The sequence below is a fragment of the Petromyzon marinus genome, chromosome 77 (genome assembly GCF_048934315.1).
Source record: "Petromyzon marinus isolate PM22_M1 ecotype Great Lakes invasive population chromosome 77, UKy_Petmar_22M1.pri1.0, whole genome shotgun sequence".
NCBI classification, from domain to species: Eukaryota; Metazoa; Chordata; class Hyperoartia; order Petromyzontiformes; family Petromyzontidae; genus Petromyzon; species Petromyzon marinus.
Window position 1 is genome coordinate 1,022,631 of NC_133743.1, and position 21,479 is coordinate 1,044,109.

Below are 21,479 nucleotides of genomic sequence, written 5' to 3' on the forward strand. Positions count from 1 at the left end.
AGTCACACACAGTCACACACACAGTCACACACAGTCACACACACAGTCACACACACAGTCACACACACACAGTCACACACACACAGTCACACAGTCACACACAGTCACACACACAGTCACACAGTCACACACAGTCACACACACAGTCACACACACACACAGTCACACAGTCACACACACAGTCACACACAGTCACACACACAGTCACACACACACACAGTCACACAGTCACACACACAGTCACACACAGTCACACACAGTCACACACACAGTCACACACACACACAGTCACACACACACACAGTCACATAGTCACACACACACACAGTCACATAGTCACACACACACAGTCACACACAGTCACACACACACACAGTCACACACAGTCACACACAGTCACATAGTCACACACAGTCACATAGTCACACACACACACAGTCACACACACACACAGTCACACACACACACAATCACACAGTCACACACACACACACAGTCACACAGTCACACACAATCACACAGTCACACACACACAGTCACACACACACACAGTCACACACAGTCACACACACACAGTCACACACACAGTCACACACACAGTCACACAGTCACACAGTCACACACACACAGTCACACACAGTCACACAGTCACACAGTCACAGCCACACAGTCACACACACAGTCACACACACACACCTACACACACACACAGTCACACACACACAGTCACACAAACAGTCACACAGTCACACACACACACAGTCACGCAAACACACACAGTCACGCACACACACACAGTCACGCACACACACACACACACAGTCACATACAGTCACACACAGTCTCACACACACACAGTCACACACACCTCCGACAGGCAAGGCTGCGATGGCTGGGTCATGTAGCCCGCATGCCCAGCCACCGCATGCCGAAACAGCTTTTGTTTGGCCGGATCGAGGGGGCTAAGCGGGCGCGGCACGGGCTAGAGAGGAGATGGAGTGATGTGGTACAGGAGGACGTGGAGCTGAGTGGACTTGCCGATGACTGGTACCAGCGGTGTCAAGATTGGCCTCTGTGGAGGAGGCTCGTGAAGGACGCTACTGGGCAGTTGGAGGCAGTCGCCCTCCAACAACAACGGAGGGCGGAGGAGCGACGCTCAGAACAACGAGCGGAGCGCCGGGTGGCTAAAGCACAGCAGGTTGGCACAGTAGGGGGCACAGGTGGTGCATCAGCCAGTCATCTCAGTCAGTCGACCCGTGGCACCTGGGTCTGCCCCGTGACCTCCTGCCAGCGGGCGTTCGACACTTCACGTGGCCTCAGGGTGCACATAGCCTGGCACAAGCGTCGTGGTGACGTCACCGCCACTTAGTGGCGAATGGCGGTTGTTGTACGTGTGTGTGTGCGTGTGTGTACGTGTGTGTGTGTATGTGCGTGTACGTGTGTGTGCGTGTGTACATGTGTGTGCGTGTGCGTGTGTATGTGCGTGTACGTGTGTGCGCGTGTGTACGTGTGTGCGTGTGTGTGTGCGTGTACGTGTGTGTACGTGCGTGTGTGTGCGTGTGTAAGTGTGTGAGTGTGTGCGTGTGTGTGTGCGTGTGTGTGTACACGTGAGCGTGTGTGTGCGTGTGTGTGTGTACGTGTGTGTGCGCGTGTAAGTGTGTGTGTAAGTGTGTGTACGTGTGTGTGCGCGTGTACGTGTGTGTGTGCGTGTACGTGTGTGTGTACGTGTGTGTGCGTGTGTACGCGTGCATGTGTGTGTGAGCGTGTGTGTGCGTGATTGTGCGTGCGTGCGTGTACGTGTGTGTGCGTTTACGTGTGTGTGTACGTGTGTGTGTGTGTGTACGTGTGTGTACGTGTGTGTGCGTGTGTGTGTATACGTGTACGTGTGTGTACGTGTGTGTGTGTGTGTACGTGTGTGTGTGTGTGTACGTGTGTGTACGTGTGTGTGTGTACGTGTGTGTGTGTGTGTGTACGTGCGTGTACGTGTGTGTGCCTGTGTGTGTGTGTGTGTACGTGTGTGTGTGTGTGTAAGTGTGTGTACGTTTGCGTGCACGTGCGACTCTCACAATCTCCATCTCACGATCTCCGCACTCCTCCCTCTCGGTGACCACCATGTAAGGCCTCAGCTTCTCCCGCAAGCGCTTGGCATCACCACCACCACCACCACCGCCACCACCGCCACCACCGCCGCCAACTCGGAGAGGCAGCAGCAGACGAAGGCGCATCTGGGCCCTCTCGATGGCCATGCTTTGCTTGAGCACGCGGATAACTTCCAGGGCCTGGGCGCACACACGCAGGTTACACGTTACACACACACACGTTACACGTTACACACACACACACGTTACACGTTACACACATGTTACACACACACACGTTACACACACACACACACGCAGGTTACACGTTACACGTTACACACACACACGTTACACACACACACGTTACACGTTACACACACACACACGTTACACGTTACACACATACACGTTACACGTTACACACACACACGTTACACGTTACACGCACACGCACACACACACACGTTACACGTTACACACACACACGCACACACACACACACACACGCAGGTTACACGTTACACGTTACACACACACACACACATGTTACACACACACACGTTACACACACACACACGCAGGTTACACGTTACACGTTACACACACACACGTTACACACACACACGTTACACACACACACACGTTACACGTTACACACATACACGTTACACGTTACACACACACACGTTACACGTTACACGCACACACACACGTTACACACACACACGTTACACGTTACACACACACACGCACACACACACACACACGCAGGTTACACGTTACACGTTACACACACACACACACACACACGTTACACACACACACGTTACACGTTACACACACACACGTTACACACACACACGCACACACACACACACACGCAAGTTACACGTTACACACACACACGTTACACGTTACACACATGTTACACACACACACGTTACACGTTACACACACACGTTACACGTTACACACGTTACACACACACACGTTACACACACACACACGCACACACGTTACACGCGCACACACACACGCACACACGTTACACACACACACACGCACACACGCACACACGTTACACACACACACACGCAGGTTACACGTTACACGTTACACGGACACACACACACACGTTACACGTTACACACACACACGTTACACGTTACACACACACACACGCACACGTTACACGTTACACACACACACGTTACACGTTACACGGACACACACACACACACGTTACACGTTACACACACACACGTTACACGTTACACACACACGCACACGTTACACGTTACACACACACACGTTACACGTTACACACACACGCACACGTTACACGTTACACACACACGCACACGTTACACGTTACACACACGTTACGCGCACACACGCACACACACACGTTACACGTTACACACACACACACACGTTACACACACGCACGTTACACGTTACACACACACACACGTTACACGTTACACACACACACGTTACACGTTACACACACACACACGTTACACACACACACGTTACACACACACACACGTTACACGTTACACACACACACACGTTACACGTTATACGTTACACGTTACACACACACGTTACACGTTACACACACACACACACGTTACACGTTACACACACACACACGTTACACGTTACACACACACACACACGTTACACGTTACACACACACACACACGTTACACGTTACACACACACACACACGTTACACGTTACACGCACACACACGCACACACACGCACGTTACACGCACACGCGTTACACGCACACACACACACGTTACACACACACACACATGTTACACGCACACACACACGTTACACACACACACACACGTTACACACACATGTTACACACACACACGCGCGTTACACACACACACGTTACACACACACGCGTTACACGCACACACACACACGTTACACGCACACACACATGTTACACGCACACACACACGTTACACACACACACACACACGTTACACACACACACACGTTACACACACACACACACACGTTACACACACACACACGTTACACGCACGTTACACGCACACACACGTTACACGCGCACACACACACACGTTACACGCACACACAAGTTACACGTACACACACACGTTACACGCACACACTCACACGTTACACGCACACACACACACGTTACACGCACACACACTTTACACACACACACACACTTTACACGCACGCACACCTTACACACACACACACGCAGGTTACACGTTACACGTTACACGGACACACACACACACGTTACACGTTACACACACACACACACGTTACACGTTACACACACACACACGCACACGTTACACGTTACACACACACACGTTACACGTTACACGGACACACACACACACGTTACACGTTACACACACACACACGTTACACGTTACACACACGCACACGTTACACGTTACACACACACACACGTTACACGTTACACACACACACACGTTACACGTTACACACACGCACACGTTACACGTTACACACACACACACGTTACACGCTACACACACACACACGCACACGTTACACGTTACACACACACGCACACGTTACACGTTACACACACGTTACACGTTACACGCACACACGCACACACACACACACGTTACACGTTACACACACACACACGTTACACACACGCACGTTACACGTTACACACACACACACGTTACACGTTACACACACACACACGTTACACGTTACACACACACACACGTTACACACACACACACGTTACACACACACACACGTTACACGTTACACACACACACACGTTACACGTTATACGTTACACGTTACACACACACGTTACACGTTACACACACACACGTTACACGTTACACACACACACACACGTTACACGTTACACACACACACACGTTACACGTTACACACACACACACACGTTACACGTTACACGCACACACACGCACACACACACGCACACGTTACACACACACACACATCACACACACACGCGTTACACGCACACGTTACACGCACACACACACACGCACACGTTACACACACACGCGTTACACACACACACGTTACACACACATGTTACACACACACACACGCGTTACACACACACACACACGTTACACACACACGCGTTACACGCACACACACATGTTACACGCACACACACACGTTACACACACACACACACGTTACACACACACACACACGTTACACACACACACACGTTACACACACACGCGTTACACGCACACACACACACGTTACACGCACACACACACGTTACACGCACACACACACGTTACACACACACACACACGTTACACACACACACACACGTTACACACACACACACGTTACACGCACGTTACACGCACACACACGTTACACGCACACACACGTTACACGTACACACACACGTTACACGCACACACTCACACGTTACACGCACACACACACACGTTACACGCACACACACTTTACACACACACACACACACACTTTACACGCACGCACACGTTACACACACACACATGTACACACACACACGCACACGTTACACGCACACACACACACACACACGTTACACGCACACACACGTTACACGCACACGTTACACGCACACGTTACACGCACACACATGTACACACACACACGTTACACACACACACGTTACACGCACACACACGTTACACGCACACACACACATGTACACACACACATACGTTACACGCACACATACGTTACACTCACACACACGTTACACACACACACCTACACGCACGTACACACGCACACACGTACACGCACACACGTTGCACACGTACACATTACACACACACACACGTTACACGCACACACACATTACACACACACACGTGTTACACACACACGTTACACGCACACATTACACGTGCACACACGTTACACGCACACAAGTTACACGCACACACGTACACAAAAACACGCACACACACACACGTACACACGTCACACACACACGCACGTTACACGCATGCGTACACACACACACATTACACGCACACACGTACACGCACACACCTACACGCACGTACACACGCACACACGTACACACACACACGTACACACACGTACACACACACATTACACACACACGTACACACACACACGTTACACGTGCACACACGTTACACGTACACACACGTTACACACACACGTTACACACACACGTTACACACACACACATTACACACACACACGTTACACACACACACGTTACACACACACACATTACACACACACATGTTACACGCACACACGTTACACGCACACACCTACACGCACACACGCACACACGTCACACACACGCACGTTACACGCACGCGTACACACACACACATTACACGCACACACGTACACGCACACACGTACACGCACGTACACACGCACACACGTACACACACACACACACGTACACACACGTACACACACACACGTTACACGTGCACACACGTTACACATGCACACACGTTACACACACACGTTACACACACACGTTACACACACACACACATTACACACACACACGTTACACGCACACACGTTACACGCACACACACGTTACACGTTACACGCACGCACGAACACACATACGCACACACGTTACACGCACACACACACGTACAAACACACACGTGTTACACACACACGTTACAACGCACACATTACACGCACACACACGTTACACGCACACACACACGCACACACGTCACACGCACACACACACACACGTTACACACACACACGTACAAACACACACGTGTTACACACACACGTTACAACGCACACATTACACGTGCACACACGTTACACGCACACACGTTACACACACACGCACACACACACGTTACACACACACGCACACACACACGTTACACGCACACACACGTTACACGCACACACACACGCACACGCGTTACACACACACGTTACACGCACACACCTACACGCACATACACACGCACACACGTACACACACGTACACACGCTACACACACGTGTTACACACACACGTTACACGCACACACACACACGTACACAAACACACGCACACACACACACGTCACGCACACGTTACACGCACACACACGCACACACACACGTACACACACACGTTACACACACACGCACGTTACACGCACGTGTACACACGCACACGTTACACGCACGCACACGTTACACGTACACACACACGCGTTACACACACACACACGTTACACGTACACACCTACACGCATGTACACACGCACACACGTACACACACACACGTACACACGCACATACGTTACACATGCACACGTTACAGACTCACAGACTCACTCACTTACAGACTCACTCACTCACCCACTCACCCACTCACTCACCCACCCACTCACTCACCCACCCACCCACCCACTCACCCACTCACTCACTCAACCACTCACCCACCCACTCACCCACTCACTCACTCACCCACTCACTCACCCACCCACCCACCCACTCACCCACTCACTCACTCAACCACTCGCCCACCCACTCACCCACTCACCCACTCACTCACCCACCCACCCACTCACTCACCCACTCACCCACCCACTCACTCACTCACCCACTCACCCACTCACTCACCCACTCACCCACTCACTCATTCACCCACCCACTCACTCACTCACCCACTCACTCACCCACTCACTCACTCACCCACTCACTCAGTCACCCACCCACTCACCCACCCACCCACTCACTCACCCACCCAATCACTCACCCACTCACTCACCCACTCACACACCACCCACTCACCCACTCACTCACTCACCCACCCACTCACCCACCCACCCACTCACTCACTCACACACTCACTCACTCACCCACCCACCCACTCACTCACTCACCCACTCACTCACCCACCCACCCACTCACCCACTCACCCACCACTCACCCACTCACCCACCCACTCACCCACTCACCCACTCACTCACCCACCCACCCACTCACTCACCCACTCACCCACCCACTCACTCACTCACCCACTCACCCACTCACTCACTCATTCACCCACCCACCCACTCACTCACTCACCCACTCACTCACCCACTCACTCACTCAGTCACCCACCCACCCACTCACCCACCCACCCACTCACCCACCCACCCACCCACTCACTCACCCACCCAATCACTCACCCACTCACTCACCCACTCACACACCACCCACTCACCCACTCACTCACTCACCCACTTACTCACTCACTCACCCACCCACCCACCCACTCACCCACTCACTCACTCACCCACTCACCCACTCACTCACTCACCCACCCAATCACTCACTCACTCACCCACTCACTCACTCACTCACCCACCCACTCACCCACTCACCCACCCACCCACCCACTCACTCACCCACCCACTCACCCACCCACCCACTCACTCACTCACACACTCACCCACCCACCCACCCACTCACTCACTCACCCACTCACTCACTCACCCACCCACCCACTCACCCACTCACCCACCACTCACCCACTCACCCACCTACTCACCCACTCACTCACCCACCCACTCACCCACTCACTCACCCACTCACCCACTCACCCACTCACTCACCCACCCACTCACTCACTCACCCACCCACCCACTCACTCACTCACCCACTCACTCACTCACTCACCCACTCACTCACTCACCCACCCACTCACCCACTCACTCACCCACTCACTCACTCACCCACCCACCCACCCACTCACCCACTCACCCACTCACTCACCCACCCACTCACCCACCCATGGACTCACGCACTCACTCACCCACTCACCCATTCACCCACCAACTCACCCGCTCACCCACCCACCCACTCACTCACTCACCCACTCACTCACCCACCCACCCACTCACCCACCCACTCACTCACTCACCCACCCACTCACCCACTCACTCACCCACTCACCCACTCACTCACCCACTCACTCACTCACTGACCCACTCACTCACCCACCCACTCATACACTCACCCACCCACCCACTCACCCACCCACCTACCCACTCACCACCCACCCACTCACCCACTCACCCACCCACTCACCCACCCACCCACTCACCCACTCACCCACCCACTCACTCACACACTCACTCACTCACCCACCCACCCACCCACTCACCTACCCACCCACTCACCCACTCACTCACCCACTCACCCACTCACTCACTCACTCGCCCGCTCACCCACCCACTCACTCACCCACCCACTCACTCACTCACTCACCCACCCACTCACTCACCCATTCACCCACTCACTCACCCACTCACTCACTCACCTACCCACCCACCCACCCACTCACCCACTCACTCACTCACCCACTCACTCACTCACTCACCCACTCACCCACTCACTCACCCACCCACTCACTCACCCACTCACTCACCCACTCACTCCCAGACTCACTCCCAGACCCACTCACTCACTCACTCACCCACTCACCCACTCACTCACCCACCCACTCACTCACCCACCCACCCACTCACTCACTCACCCACCCACCCACCCACTCACCCACCCACCCACCCACTCACCCACCCACTCACTCACCCACTCACTCACTCACTCACCCACTCACTCACACACCCACTCACTCACCCACTCACCCACCCACCCACTCACCCACCCACTCACCCACTCACCCACCCACTCACCCACTCACCACCCACCCACTCACCCACTCACCCACCCACCCACCCACCTGCTGCTTGGTGCTCTTGTTGGTCCTCACGGACACGTGCGCGTCCCTCATGGCTCTCTCCACCACCCCGACAGGGTATGGCCTCCTGGTGTCGGGGTTGACGCACTTGTCAGCCACGGTCGTGGCGATGTCCCGGAAGGACTGTTCCAGCTGGCTGGATCGCTCACGATCACTCACCTGAAGCTCACCCTTCAGCAAGATCTTACACGGGGAGGGGTGAGACGTGGGTGAGTGAGTGGGTGAGTGGGTGAGTGGGTGGGTGAGTGGGTGATTGAGTGAGTGTATGAGTGGGTAGGTGAGTGAGTGGTTGGGTGAATGGGTGAGTGGGTGGGTGGGTGAGTGGTGGGTGAGTGGGTGAGTGAGTGAGTGGGTGGGTGAGTGAGTGGGTGGGTGAGTGAGTGGGTGGGTGAGTGGGTGGGTGAGTGAGTGGGTGAGTGGGTGATTGAGTGTGTGGGTGAGTGAGTGGTGAGTGAGTGAGTGACTGAGTGGGTGAGTGGGTGGGTGAGTGGGTGAGTGAGTGAGTGAGTGGCGATGTCCCGGAAGGACTGCTCAAGCTGGCTGGATCGTTCACGATCACTCACCTGAAGCTCACCCTTCAGCAAGATCTTACACGGGGAGGGGTGAGACGTGGGTGAGTGAGTGGGTGAGTGAGTGGGTGAGTGAGTGGGTGAGTGAGTGGGTGAGTGGGTGAGTGAGTGGGTGAGTGGGTGGGTGGATGAGTGGGGGTGAGTGGGTGAGTGAGTGAGTGGTGAGTGAGTGAGTGGTGAGTGAGTGGTGAGTGAGTGAGTGGCGATGTCCCCGGAAGGACTGCTCAAGCTGGCTGGATCGCTCACGATCACTCACCTGAAGCTCACCCTTCAGCAGGATCTTACACGGGTAGGGGTGAGGGGTGGGTGAGTGGGTGGGTGAGTGGGTGGGTGAGTGAGTGAGTGAGTGGGTGAGTGAATGAGTGAGTGGTTGGGTGAATGGGTGGGTCAGTGAGTGGGTGAGTGAGTGACTGAGTGGGTGAGTGAGTGGTGAGTGAGTGAGTGAGTGGTGAGTGAGTGGTGAGTGAGTGGGTGAGTGAGTGAGTGAGTGGCGATGTCCCGGAAGGACTGCTCAAGCTGGCTGGAATGCTCACGATCACTCACCTGAAGCTCACCCTTCAGCAGGATCTTACACGGGGGAGGGTGAGGGGTGGGTGAGTGGGTGAGTGGGTGAGTGTATGAGTGGGTGGGTGAGTGGGTGAATGTATGAGTGGGTGGGTGAGTGGGTGAGTGAGTGGGTGAGTGAGTGAGTGGGTGGGTGAGTGGTTGGGTGAATGGGTGAGTGAGTGCGTGAGTGGATGAGTGGGTGGGTGAGTGGGTGAGTGGGTGAGTGAGTGGGTGGGTGAGTGGGTGAGTGAGTGGGTGGGTGAGTGGGTGAGTGGGTGGGTGGGTGAGTGAGTGGTTGGGTGAATGGGTGAGTGAGTGAGTGCGTGAGTGGATGAGTGAATGAGTGAGTGGTTGGGTGAATGGGTGGATGAGTGAGTGACTGAGTGGGTGAGTGGCGATGTCCCGGAAGGACTGTTCCAGCTGGCTGGAGCGCTCACGATCACTCACCTGAAGCTCACCCTTCAGCAAGATCTTACACGGGGGGGGGGGGTGAGGGGTGGGTGAGTGGGTGGGTGAGTGAGTGGGTGAGTGGGTGGGTGGGTGAGTGGGTGAGTGGGTGGGTGAGTGGGTGAGTGAGTGAGTGAGTGGGTGGGTGAGTGAGTGTATGAGTGGGTGGGTGAGTGAGTGAGTGGGTGAGTGTATGAGTGGGTGGGTGAGTGAGTGGTTGGGTGAATGGGTGGGTGAGTGAGTGGATGAGTGAGTGACTGAGTGAGTGAGTGGGTGAGTGAGTGAGTGAGTGTGTGGGTGGGTGAGTGAGTGGGTGAGTAGGTGAGTGAGTGAGTGGGTGAGTGAGTGGGTGAGTAGGTGAGTGAGTGGGTGGGTGAGTGAGTGAGTGGGTGGGTGAGTGAGTGGGTGTATGAGTGGGTGGGTGAGTGAGTGAGTGAGTGGGTGAGTGTATGAGTGGGTGGGTGAGTGAGTGGTTGGGTGAATGGGTGGGTGAGTGAGTGGATGAGTGAGTGACTGAGTGAGTGAGTGAGTGGGTGAGTGAGTGAGTGAGTGTGTGGGTGGGTGAGTGAGTGGGTGAGTAGGTGAGTGAGTGAGTGGGTGAGTGAGTGGGTGAGTAGGTGAGTGAGTGGGTGGGTGAGTGAGTGAGTGAGTGGGTGGGTGAGTTAGTGGGTGGGTGAGTGGGTGAGTGAGTGGGTGGGTGAGTGGTTGAGTGAGTGAGTGGGTGGTGGTGGGTGGGTGAGTGAGTGAGTGAGTGAGTGAGTGAGTGAGTGAGTGAGTGGTGGTGGGTGAGTGGGTGAGTGGTTGGGTGAATGGGTGAGTGGTGGGTGAGTGAGTGGTGAGTGAGTGAGTGGGTGAGTGAGTGAGTGAGTGAGTGGGTGGGTGAGTGAGTGAGTGAGTGAGTGGGTGAGTGGTGGGTGAGTGGGTGAGTGAGTGGGTGAGTGGGTGAGTGGTGAGTGAGTGAGTGAGTGGTGAGTGAGTGTGGGTGAGTGGTGAGTGGGTGGGTGAGTGGGTGGGTGAGTGGGTGAGTGAGTGGGTGGGTGTATGAGTGGGTGAGTGAGTGGGTGAGTGTGTGAGTGGGTGAGTGAGTGGTGAGTGGGTGAGTGGGTGGGTGAGTGAGTGGGTGGGTGGGTGATTGAGTAGGTGGAGTGGATGAGTGAGTGGGTGGTGGGTGGGTGAGGGTGGGTGGTGAACGGGTGAGTGGGTGGGTGAGAGGGTGGTGAGGGTGAGTGGGGTGAGTGGGTGAGTGGGTGAGTGAATGAGTGGGTGGGTGAGTGAGTGGTGAGTGAGTGGGTGAGTGGGTGAGTGGGTGGGTGAGTGGGTGTTCATAAGTGAGTGGGTGAGTGGGTGAGTGAGTGAGTGGGTGAGTGAGTGGGTGAGTGATTGGTGAGTGAGTGAGTGGGTGAGTGAGTGGGTGAGTGGGTGAGTGGGTGGGTGAGTGAGTGAGTGGTGAGTGAGTGAGTGGGTGGTTAGTGAGTGAGTGAGTGGGTGCGTGAGTGAATGAGTGGGTGTATGAGTGGGTGGGTGGGTGAGTGAGTGAGTGAGTGGGTGGGGTGAGTGAGTGAATGAGTGGGTGTATGAGTGGGTGGGTGGGTGGATGAGTGGGTGGGTGGGTGAGTGAGTGAGTGGGTGAGTGGGTGAGTGGGTGGTGAGTGGGTGGTGAGTGGGTGAGTGAGTGGGTGAGTGAGTGAGGAGTGGGTGGGTGAGTGGGTGGGTGGGTGGGTGAGTGAGTGAGTGGTGAGTGAGTGGTGAGTGAGTGGGTGAGTGGTGAGTGAGTGAGTGGATGACTGAGTGTGTGATTGAGTGAGTAGGTGGGTGAGTGAGTGAGTGAGTTGGTGAGTGAGTGTGAGTGGTGAGTGAGTGAGTGGATGACTGAGTGTGTGATTGAGTGAGTGGGTGAGTGAGTGGGTGAGTGAGTGGGTGAGTGAGTGGGTGAGTGATTGGTGAGTGAGTGAGTGGGTGAGTGAGTGGGTGAGTGGGTGAGTGGTGGGTGAGTGAGTGAGTGGTGAGTGAGTGAGTGGGTGGTTAGTGAGTGAGTGAGTGGGTGCGTGAGTGAATGAGTGGGTGTATGAGTGGGTGGGTTGGGTGAGTGAGTGAGTGAGTGGGTGGGTGAGTGAGTGAATGAGTGGGTGTATGAGTGGGTGGGTGGGTGGATGAGTGGGTGGGTGGGTGAGTGAGTGAGTGGGTGAGTGGGTGAGTGGGTGGTGAGTGGGTGGTGAGTGGGTGAGTGAGTGGGTGAGTGAGTGAGGAGTGGGTGGGTGAGTGGGTGGGTGGGTGGGTGAGTGAGTGAGTGGTGAGTGAGTGGTGAGTGAGTGGGTGAGTGGTGAGTGAGTGAGTGGATGACTGAGTGTGTGATTGAGTGAGTAGGTGGGTGAGTGAGTGAGTGAGTTGGTGAGTGAGTGGGTGAGTGGTGAGTGAGTGGGTGAGTGGTGAGTGAGTGAAGTGGTGGATGACTGAGTGTGTGATTGAGTGAGTGGGTGAGTGAGTGGGTGAGTGAGTGGGTGAGTGAGTGGGTGAGTGATTGGTGAGTGAGTGAGTGGGTGAGTGAGTGGGTGAGTGGGTGAGTGGGTGGGTGAGTGAGTGAGTGGTGAGTGAGTGAGTGGGTGGTTAGTGAGTGAGTGAGTGGGTGCGTGAGTGAATGAGTGGGTGTATGAGTGGGTGGGTGGGTGAGTGAGTGAGTGAGTGGGTGGGTGAGTGAGTGAATGAGTGGGTGTATGAGTGGGTGGGTGGGTGGATGAGTGGGTGGGTGGGTGAGTGAGTGAGTGGGTGAGTGGGTGAGTGGGTGGTGAGTGGGTGGTGAGTGGGTGAGTGAGTGGGTGAGTGAGTGAGGAGTGGGTGGGTGAGTGGGTGGGTGGGTGGGTGAGTGAGTGAGTGGTGAGTGAGTGGTGAGTGAGTGGGTGAGTGGTGAGTGAGTGAGTGGATGACTGAGTGTGTGATTGAGTGAGTAGGTGGGTGAGTGAGTGAGTGAGTTGGTGAGTGAGTGGGTGAGTGGTGAGTGAGTGGGTGAGTGGTGAGTGAGTGAGTGGATGACTGAGTGTGTGATTGAGTGAGTGGGTGAGTGAGTGGGTGAGTGAGTGGGTGAGTGAGTGGGTGAGTGATTGGTGAGTGAGTGAGTGGGTGAGTGAGTGGGTGAGTGGGTGAGTGAGTGGGTGAGTGAGTGGGTGAGTGAGTGGGTGAGTGATTGGTGAGTGAGTGAGTGGGTGAGTGAGTGGGTGAGTGGGTGAGTGAGTGGGTGAGTGAGTTGGTGAGCGGCAGTGAGGAGGGGCGGCCGCTCACCTCCTTGCAGATCTCCGTGAGGTTGTCGGTGGAGAAGGCCGCTAAGAGATCGTCCTTCTTGGCCGTGTGGCCTTTAGAGACGTTGACAAACACCGTGTGTGTCTGCAGCACCTCGTCCACGTCCTTCTCACTGCAACAACAACACAACAACAATCATCACAACAACAACAACAATAATCATCACAACAATCACAACAACAATCACCACAACAACACTCATCACAACAACAACAATAATCATCACAACAACAATCACCACAACAATCACCACAACAACAACAATCATCACAACAACAATCATCACAACAACAATCACAACAACAATCACCACAACAACAACAATCATCACAACAACAACAATCATCACAACAACAACAATCATCATAACAACAATCACAACAACAACATCATCACCACAACAACACCACAACAACAACAATCATCACAACAACAATCATCACAACAATCACCACAACAACAATCATCACAACAATCACCACAACAACAACAACCATAGCAACAACAATCATCACAACAATCACCACAACAACAATCACCACAACAACAATCATCACAACAATCATCAGAAACACAATCATCACCACAACAACAACACCACAACAACAACAATCATCACAACAACAATCATCACAACAACAACAACAATCACAACAACAACAATCATCACAACAACAATCACCACAACAACAATCACAGCAACAACAATCATCACAACAACAATCATCACAACAACAATCACCACAACAATAATCATCACAACAACAATCATCACAACAACAGTCATCACAACAACAATCATCACAACAACAACAATAATCACAACAATCACAACAACAATCATCACAACAGTCATCATAAACACAACCATCACACAGTCACCTACAGGCACAACAACACCACAACAGCAACAATCACAGCAATAATCACAACAACAATCATCACAACAGTCACAACAATAACCACAACCATCACAACCACCACACTCACACACAGATACAACAAAAACAACAACAACCGCCATTCGCCACTAAGTGGCGGTGACGTCACCACGACGCTTGTGCCAGGCCATGTGCACCCTGAGGCCACGTGAAGTGTCGAACGCCCGCTGGCAGGAGGTCACGGGGCAGACCCAGGTGCCACGGGTCGACTGACTGAGATGACTGGCTGATGCACCACCTGTGCCCCCTACTGTGCCAACCTGCTGCGCTTTAGCCACCCGGCGCTCCGCTCGTTGTTCTGAGCGTCGCTCCTCCGCCCTCCGTTGTTGTTGGAGGGTGACTGCCTCCAACTGTCCAGTAGCGTCCTTCACGAGCCTCCTCCACAGAGGCCGATCTTGACACCGCTGGTACCGGTCATCGGCAAGTCCACTCAGCTCCACGTCCTCCTGTACCACGTCACTCCATCTCTTCTCTAGCCCGTGCCGCGCCCGTTTAGCCCCCTCGATCCGGCCGAACAAAAGCTGTGTCGGCATGCGGTGGCTGGGCATGCGGGCTAAATGACCCAGCCAACGCAGCCTTGTCTGCCGGAGGTGCTCACCGATGGGACTGTGCCCAGATCTTTCAAGGATTTGTGAGCTCCTCACACAATCCAGCCTGGTTAAACCCAGGATGGATCGTAGGCGGGCCAGCCTAAATGTTTCTAACCGGCGAAGATGTTCCATTAGGGGAGTCCACGTTTCGCAAGCGTAGAGAAGGGAGGGAATGACTGTGGCTGAGAAGACCTGAAGCTTAGTGTGGAGCGACAGACCAGGTAGCTTCCACACAGTGTTACGCAGCCGATGAAAAGATATTGCCGCTCGACTGATTCGGAGCGAGACCTCTGCTGTTAAACCGGAGCCGGTCATGAGCACACTGCCCAGGTATGGGAAACTCTCCACTCTCTCCACAACCTCCCCATCACCAATTGCGAGTTGTGGGGATGGAGTGTCCGATGGTACAAAATACCCAGGCAGGTGCTTAGTTTTGATGGGGCTGATGGTAAGGCCCCATCTCTTAGTGGCACGCTCCAGTCTCAGCAGCAGCGTCTCCAACTCCTCCTCTGAGTGAGCAGCCATCCCTCTAGACCGCACCCGGACATCGATCGGCCTCCCATTGTATCTGTATCAGATGGAAATTCCTCTGGTACAGCCATCGAAGGCTTCATGAACTACGTGGTCGAAATTGATGTTAAATAATGTGGGGAGCCAGAGGACATCCCTGTCGCACCCCAAGGTAAACAGGGAATGGCTCCAACTCCCGGCCACGTAATTTTATCCGGGCCTGCTCACCATCATGAAGGTCCTTAATGAGCGTGAGCAGAGGGTCAGGGACTCCAAAAGCACGAAGAACAACCCAGAGCCCTGGCCTACTGATGGTGTCATAGGCCTTGACCAGATCAATAAAGCAGAGATGTAGGTCTTGTTGGAATTCCCTACACCTCTGCTGTAGCAGACGGACAGAAAATATGGCATCTGTGCAGGACCGCCCTTTCCTGAAACCGCATTGGGGCTCCGCAAGCCTCTCCTCAGCGTGCCTGGCAAGGCGATGTTGAATAATCCTTGCCAGGACCTTTCCCGGCACACTGAGGAGTGAGATGCCCCTGTAGTTGTTACAGTCTGTGTGGTCCCCCCTTCTTAAAGAGGGGGACCACCAGGGCATCCTTTCAATCCTGCGGAACCCGTCCAGTGGTCCAGACTGTTGTTATGATGTCACATAGGGCAGTCTGTGCACAAACGCCGCCCTCCCTCAGCATTTCGCTTGGGAGATCGTCTCTGCCCGGTGCCTTTCCTGGTCTCAGACTCCGGATCGCCTTCAGTACTTCCTCAACTGATGGCACCTCAGCCAGCCACTCACAGGGGGTGACTTCTTCCAATATTTGAGGCACCGCAGCCTCAGCAGGGTCATCCTCACTTTGTGCCACGATGTTTTCCTGGCTGAGGGATTTCCCCTCCCCCAGGACCTCACAGAAATGCTCAGCAAATCTGCAAACCTGTTCCTGGAGGTCGGAGATTGGATCACCGTTTTTTCGCCTAATGATGGTAATAGGTGTGGCGCTGCAGGTTACTTTTTTGATGGAGTTAAATAGAGATTTGTGATCGCGGGCCACCGAGGCAAACTCCATTTCCTCAGCAACCCGCGACCACCACCCAACCTTGCAGCGCCTCACGGCTCTCCGAACCTCCGAGCGAAGGCTGCGGTAAGCCTCCTCATTCTCTGACGTGGGATTCTGTAGCCGATGACAGTGGGCCTGTCGCTTTTTCTCAACCATCCTGAACACCTCCTCTGTCATCCAGGGTCTCTGGGGAGGTCTGGACCGCGTACCCAAAGCAGCCAATGCAGCTGCATGAGTCACAGTCCTAAACCTCGCCCATTTCCCCTCAACAACTTTCATCAGCTAACCGAGACCAGGCCACCTTAGGTTGGAATGGGGTCCTGGGTGTACACCCACCACCGGAGTGGAAGAACGGGAGGCGCATCTTACAGATGACTAGTCGATGGTCAGAGGGCAGATCAGCTCCACGGTAGGTCCTGGTGTCAAGGACATGGGCCCGCATCCGCTGTTCCGTCACTACGTAGTCCAGCAGATGTTCTTGCTTGGACCCGGCATGCATCCATGATGTTGTGTGGATGCGCCGATGCCGGAACAGAGTGTTGGTAATTACAAGCCCATGGGCTGCACAAAAATCTAGCAGCCTCCTACCGTCGGGAATGGAACCCACGACTTCCTGCCGACCAGGCGAGGTAGTCAACATCTCTCAGTGTAATCGAACCCACGACCTCATGCGTACCAGGCGAGGTAGTCAACATCTCTCAGGCTAATCGATCCCACGGGATCTCCTGTAGACCAGGCGAGGTAGTCAACATCTCTCAGTGTAATCAGACCCACGACCTCCTGTAGACCAGGCGAGGTAGTCAACATCTCTCAGGCTAATCAAACCCACGGGACCTCCTGTAGACCAAACGAGGTAGTCAACATCTCTCAGGGTAATCGATCCCACAGGACCTCCTGCAGACCAGGCGAGGTGGTCAACATCTAGCAGGGTCGGGAATGGAACCCACGACCTCCTGCAGACCAGACGAGGTAGTCAACATCTCTCAGGCTAATCAATCCCACGGGACCTCCTGTAGACCAAGCGAGGTAGTCAACATCTCTCAGGGTAATCGATCCCACGGGACCTCCTGCAGACCAGGCGAGGTGGTCAACATCTCCCAGGGTCGTGAATGGAACCCACGACCTCCTGTAGACCAGGCGAGGTAGTCAACATCTCTCAGGGTCTGGATCGAACCCACGACCTCCTGCATACCAGGCGAGGTAGTCAACATCTCTCAGGGTCTGGATCGAACCCACGACCTCCTGCATACCAGGCGAGGTAGTCAACATCTCTCAGGCTAATCGAACCCATGGGACCTACTGTAGACCAGGCGAGGTAGTCAACATCTCTCAGGCTAATCGAACCCACGCGACCTCCTGCACACCAGGCGAGGTGGTCAACATCTCTCCGGGTCGGGAATGGAACCCACGACCTTCCTGCGGAGCCAGGCGAGGCGGTCAACATCTTTGAACAGTCTCATCTTAGCGGTGGCGACGGTGGTCGTAGCTTTTTTTAGTTTTTTTGTCAAACACTCACACGTTGCTTCTCCAGCCGAGCACTTTGTTCTTGTAGCAGGCGATCTCGAAGCGCTTGCCCGCCCTCTTCATGCGAACCACGGCCACATTCGTGAGGCGGATCTGGTTGGTGGGCGTGAAGATGGACATCCTCGCCGCGCCTGATAGCCGTCACAGTCGCTTGCGCGGGGGACGGGGCCGAGGATTTGCTCTTTTTCCGCCGACGAAATAGTGACGGGCAGACTTTTAAGTTACCCTTCCAAAGGGTTGCTAAATTTGGCGAGAGAGACAAAACACGGAGACGCGCACACACACACAAGCGGAGAGAGACGACAACAACCGCCATTAGCCACTGAGTGGCGGTGACGTCACCACGACGCTTGTGCCAGGCCATGTGCACCCTGAGGCCACGTGAAGTGTCGAACGCCCGCCGGCAGGAGGTCACGGGGCAGACCCAGGTGCCACGGGTCGACTGACTGAGATGACTGTGGCTGATGCACCACCTGTGCCCCCTACTGTGCCAACCTGCTGCGCTTTAGCCACCCGGCGCTCCGCTCGTTGTTGTGAGCGTCGCTCCTCCGCCCTCCGCTGTTGTGGGAGGGCGACTGCCTCCAACTGCCCAGCGGCGGCGTCCTTCACGAGCCTCCTCCTCCACAGAGGCCGATCTTGACACCGCCGGTACCGGTCATGGGCAAGTCCACTCAGCTGCACGTCCTCCTGCACCGCGTCACTACATCTCTTCTCTACACGTAGACACACACACACAAGCATAGACACACAGGTGTGCCTATGCTTGTGTGTGTGTGTGTGTCTCTCTGTATCTGTGTTTCGTCTCTCTCTCGAATTGAGCAATCTTTGGAAGAACGTCAATCAACCAGGAAGGGTGCCGTCTGTCGTGTGTTGTATTGCATTCTATTTATAAGCTTAGAAGGCTTATTCTTAGCTCTTTCGGTAAAGTCACGTTGAAGGGAAACAATAAAATAATAAAATATATATAAAACAATAAAAAATTCTCACGACGTTTCGACCGTAACGTAATCAGGTGTGAAAAAACCAACGACCGTTTGGGTTACGGTCGAAACGTCGTGAGAATTTTTTTATTGTTTTATATATATTTTATTATTTGATTGTTTCCCTTCTACGTGGCGACTTTACCGAAAGAGCTAAGAATACGAATCACTGCAGTCACGAAAGCTTTAAATCAAAATTCACTATACACTACTATTTGCTAGACTACTATACACCACACTACTATATGCTACACTACTATACACTACACTATACACTACACTACTATACACCACACTACTATACACCACACTACTATACACTACACTACTATACACTACACTACTATACACTACTACACTACTATACACCACACTACTATACACCACACTACTATACACCACACTACTATACACCACACTACTATACACCACACTACTATACACCACACTACTATACACCACACTACTATACACTACACTACTATACACTACACTACTATACACTACACTACTATACACCACACTACTATACATTACACTACTATACACTACACTACTATACACCACACTACTATACACTACACTATACACTACACTATACACTACACTACTATACACCACACTACTATACACTACACTACTATACACTACACTATACACTACACCACACTACTATACACTACACTACTATTTGCTAGACCAATTTCAACCGAGAAGATGGATTCTGGCTTAGCAATCATTGGAAGGATTCGATAAACCATTTCAGGCCTTAATTGATTGTTCACGCTTGCGGTGGCTTTCAGGCAGCGTACATTAATTTTTCGTCTCTCCCCCTCCTCCTCTTTTCAGAACATAGACGGACTCGTATTTAATTGTTTCCCTTCAACGTGGTGACTTTACCGAAAGAGCCAAGAATATGAATCACTGCAGTCACGAAAGCTTTCAATCAAGACTTAGGAGGCTGGTTTCCTCATTCATTCTTACCCGATGACGACTGCTTCTGCTGCAATCGAAACGTCGCATTCTGTCATCACATTCAAATGCATTATCTTTCCACGTCACTTGAACTGAAAGAACCAAGGGGCGCTTGTAGGTGGGGGAGTTGATAGTCGAGACGATGGGAC

At 53.6% G+C, this 21,479-nt stretch overlaps 1 protein-coding gene across 4 annotated transcripts in view; it reads right to left on the reverse strand.

The window, feature by feature from the left end:
* Positions 1–21,479, reverse strand: part of SBDS (SBDS ribosome maturation factor) — a 39,323-nt gene that overhangs the window by 13,417 nt on the left and 4,427 nt on the right. For 3 of the 4 annotated variants that reach the window (XM_076056636.1, XM_032980947.2, XM_076056638.1), the window contains exons 2-5: positions 19,368–19,615; positions 14,741–14,870; positions 9,888–10,088; positions 2,067–2,279 (exon numbers count right to left, since the gene is read on the reverse strand). In XM_076056636.1, coding sequence (XP_075912751.1) covers positions 2,067–2,279; positions 9,888–10,088; positions 14,741–14,870; positions 19,368–19,495 — 672 coding nt within the window. In that variant the 5' untranslated portion in view covers positions 19,496–19,615. Of the gene's footprint in view, positions 1–2,066; positions 2,280–9,887; positions 10,089–14,740; positions 14,871–19,367; positions 19,616–19,870; positions 20,089–21,479 lie in introns of all 4 variants that reach the window. The other variant, XM_076056637.1, reaches the window with a different exon arrangement.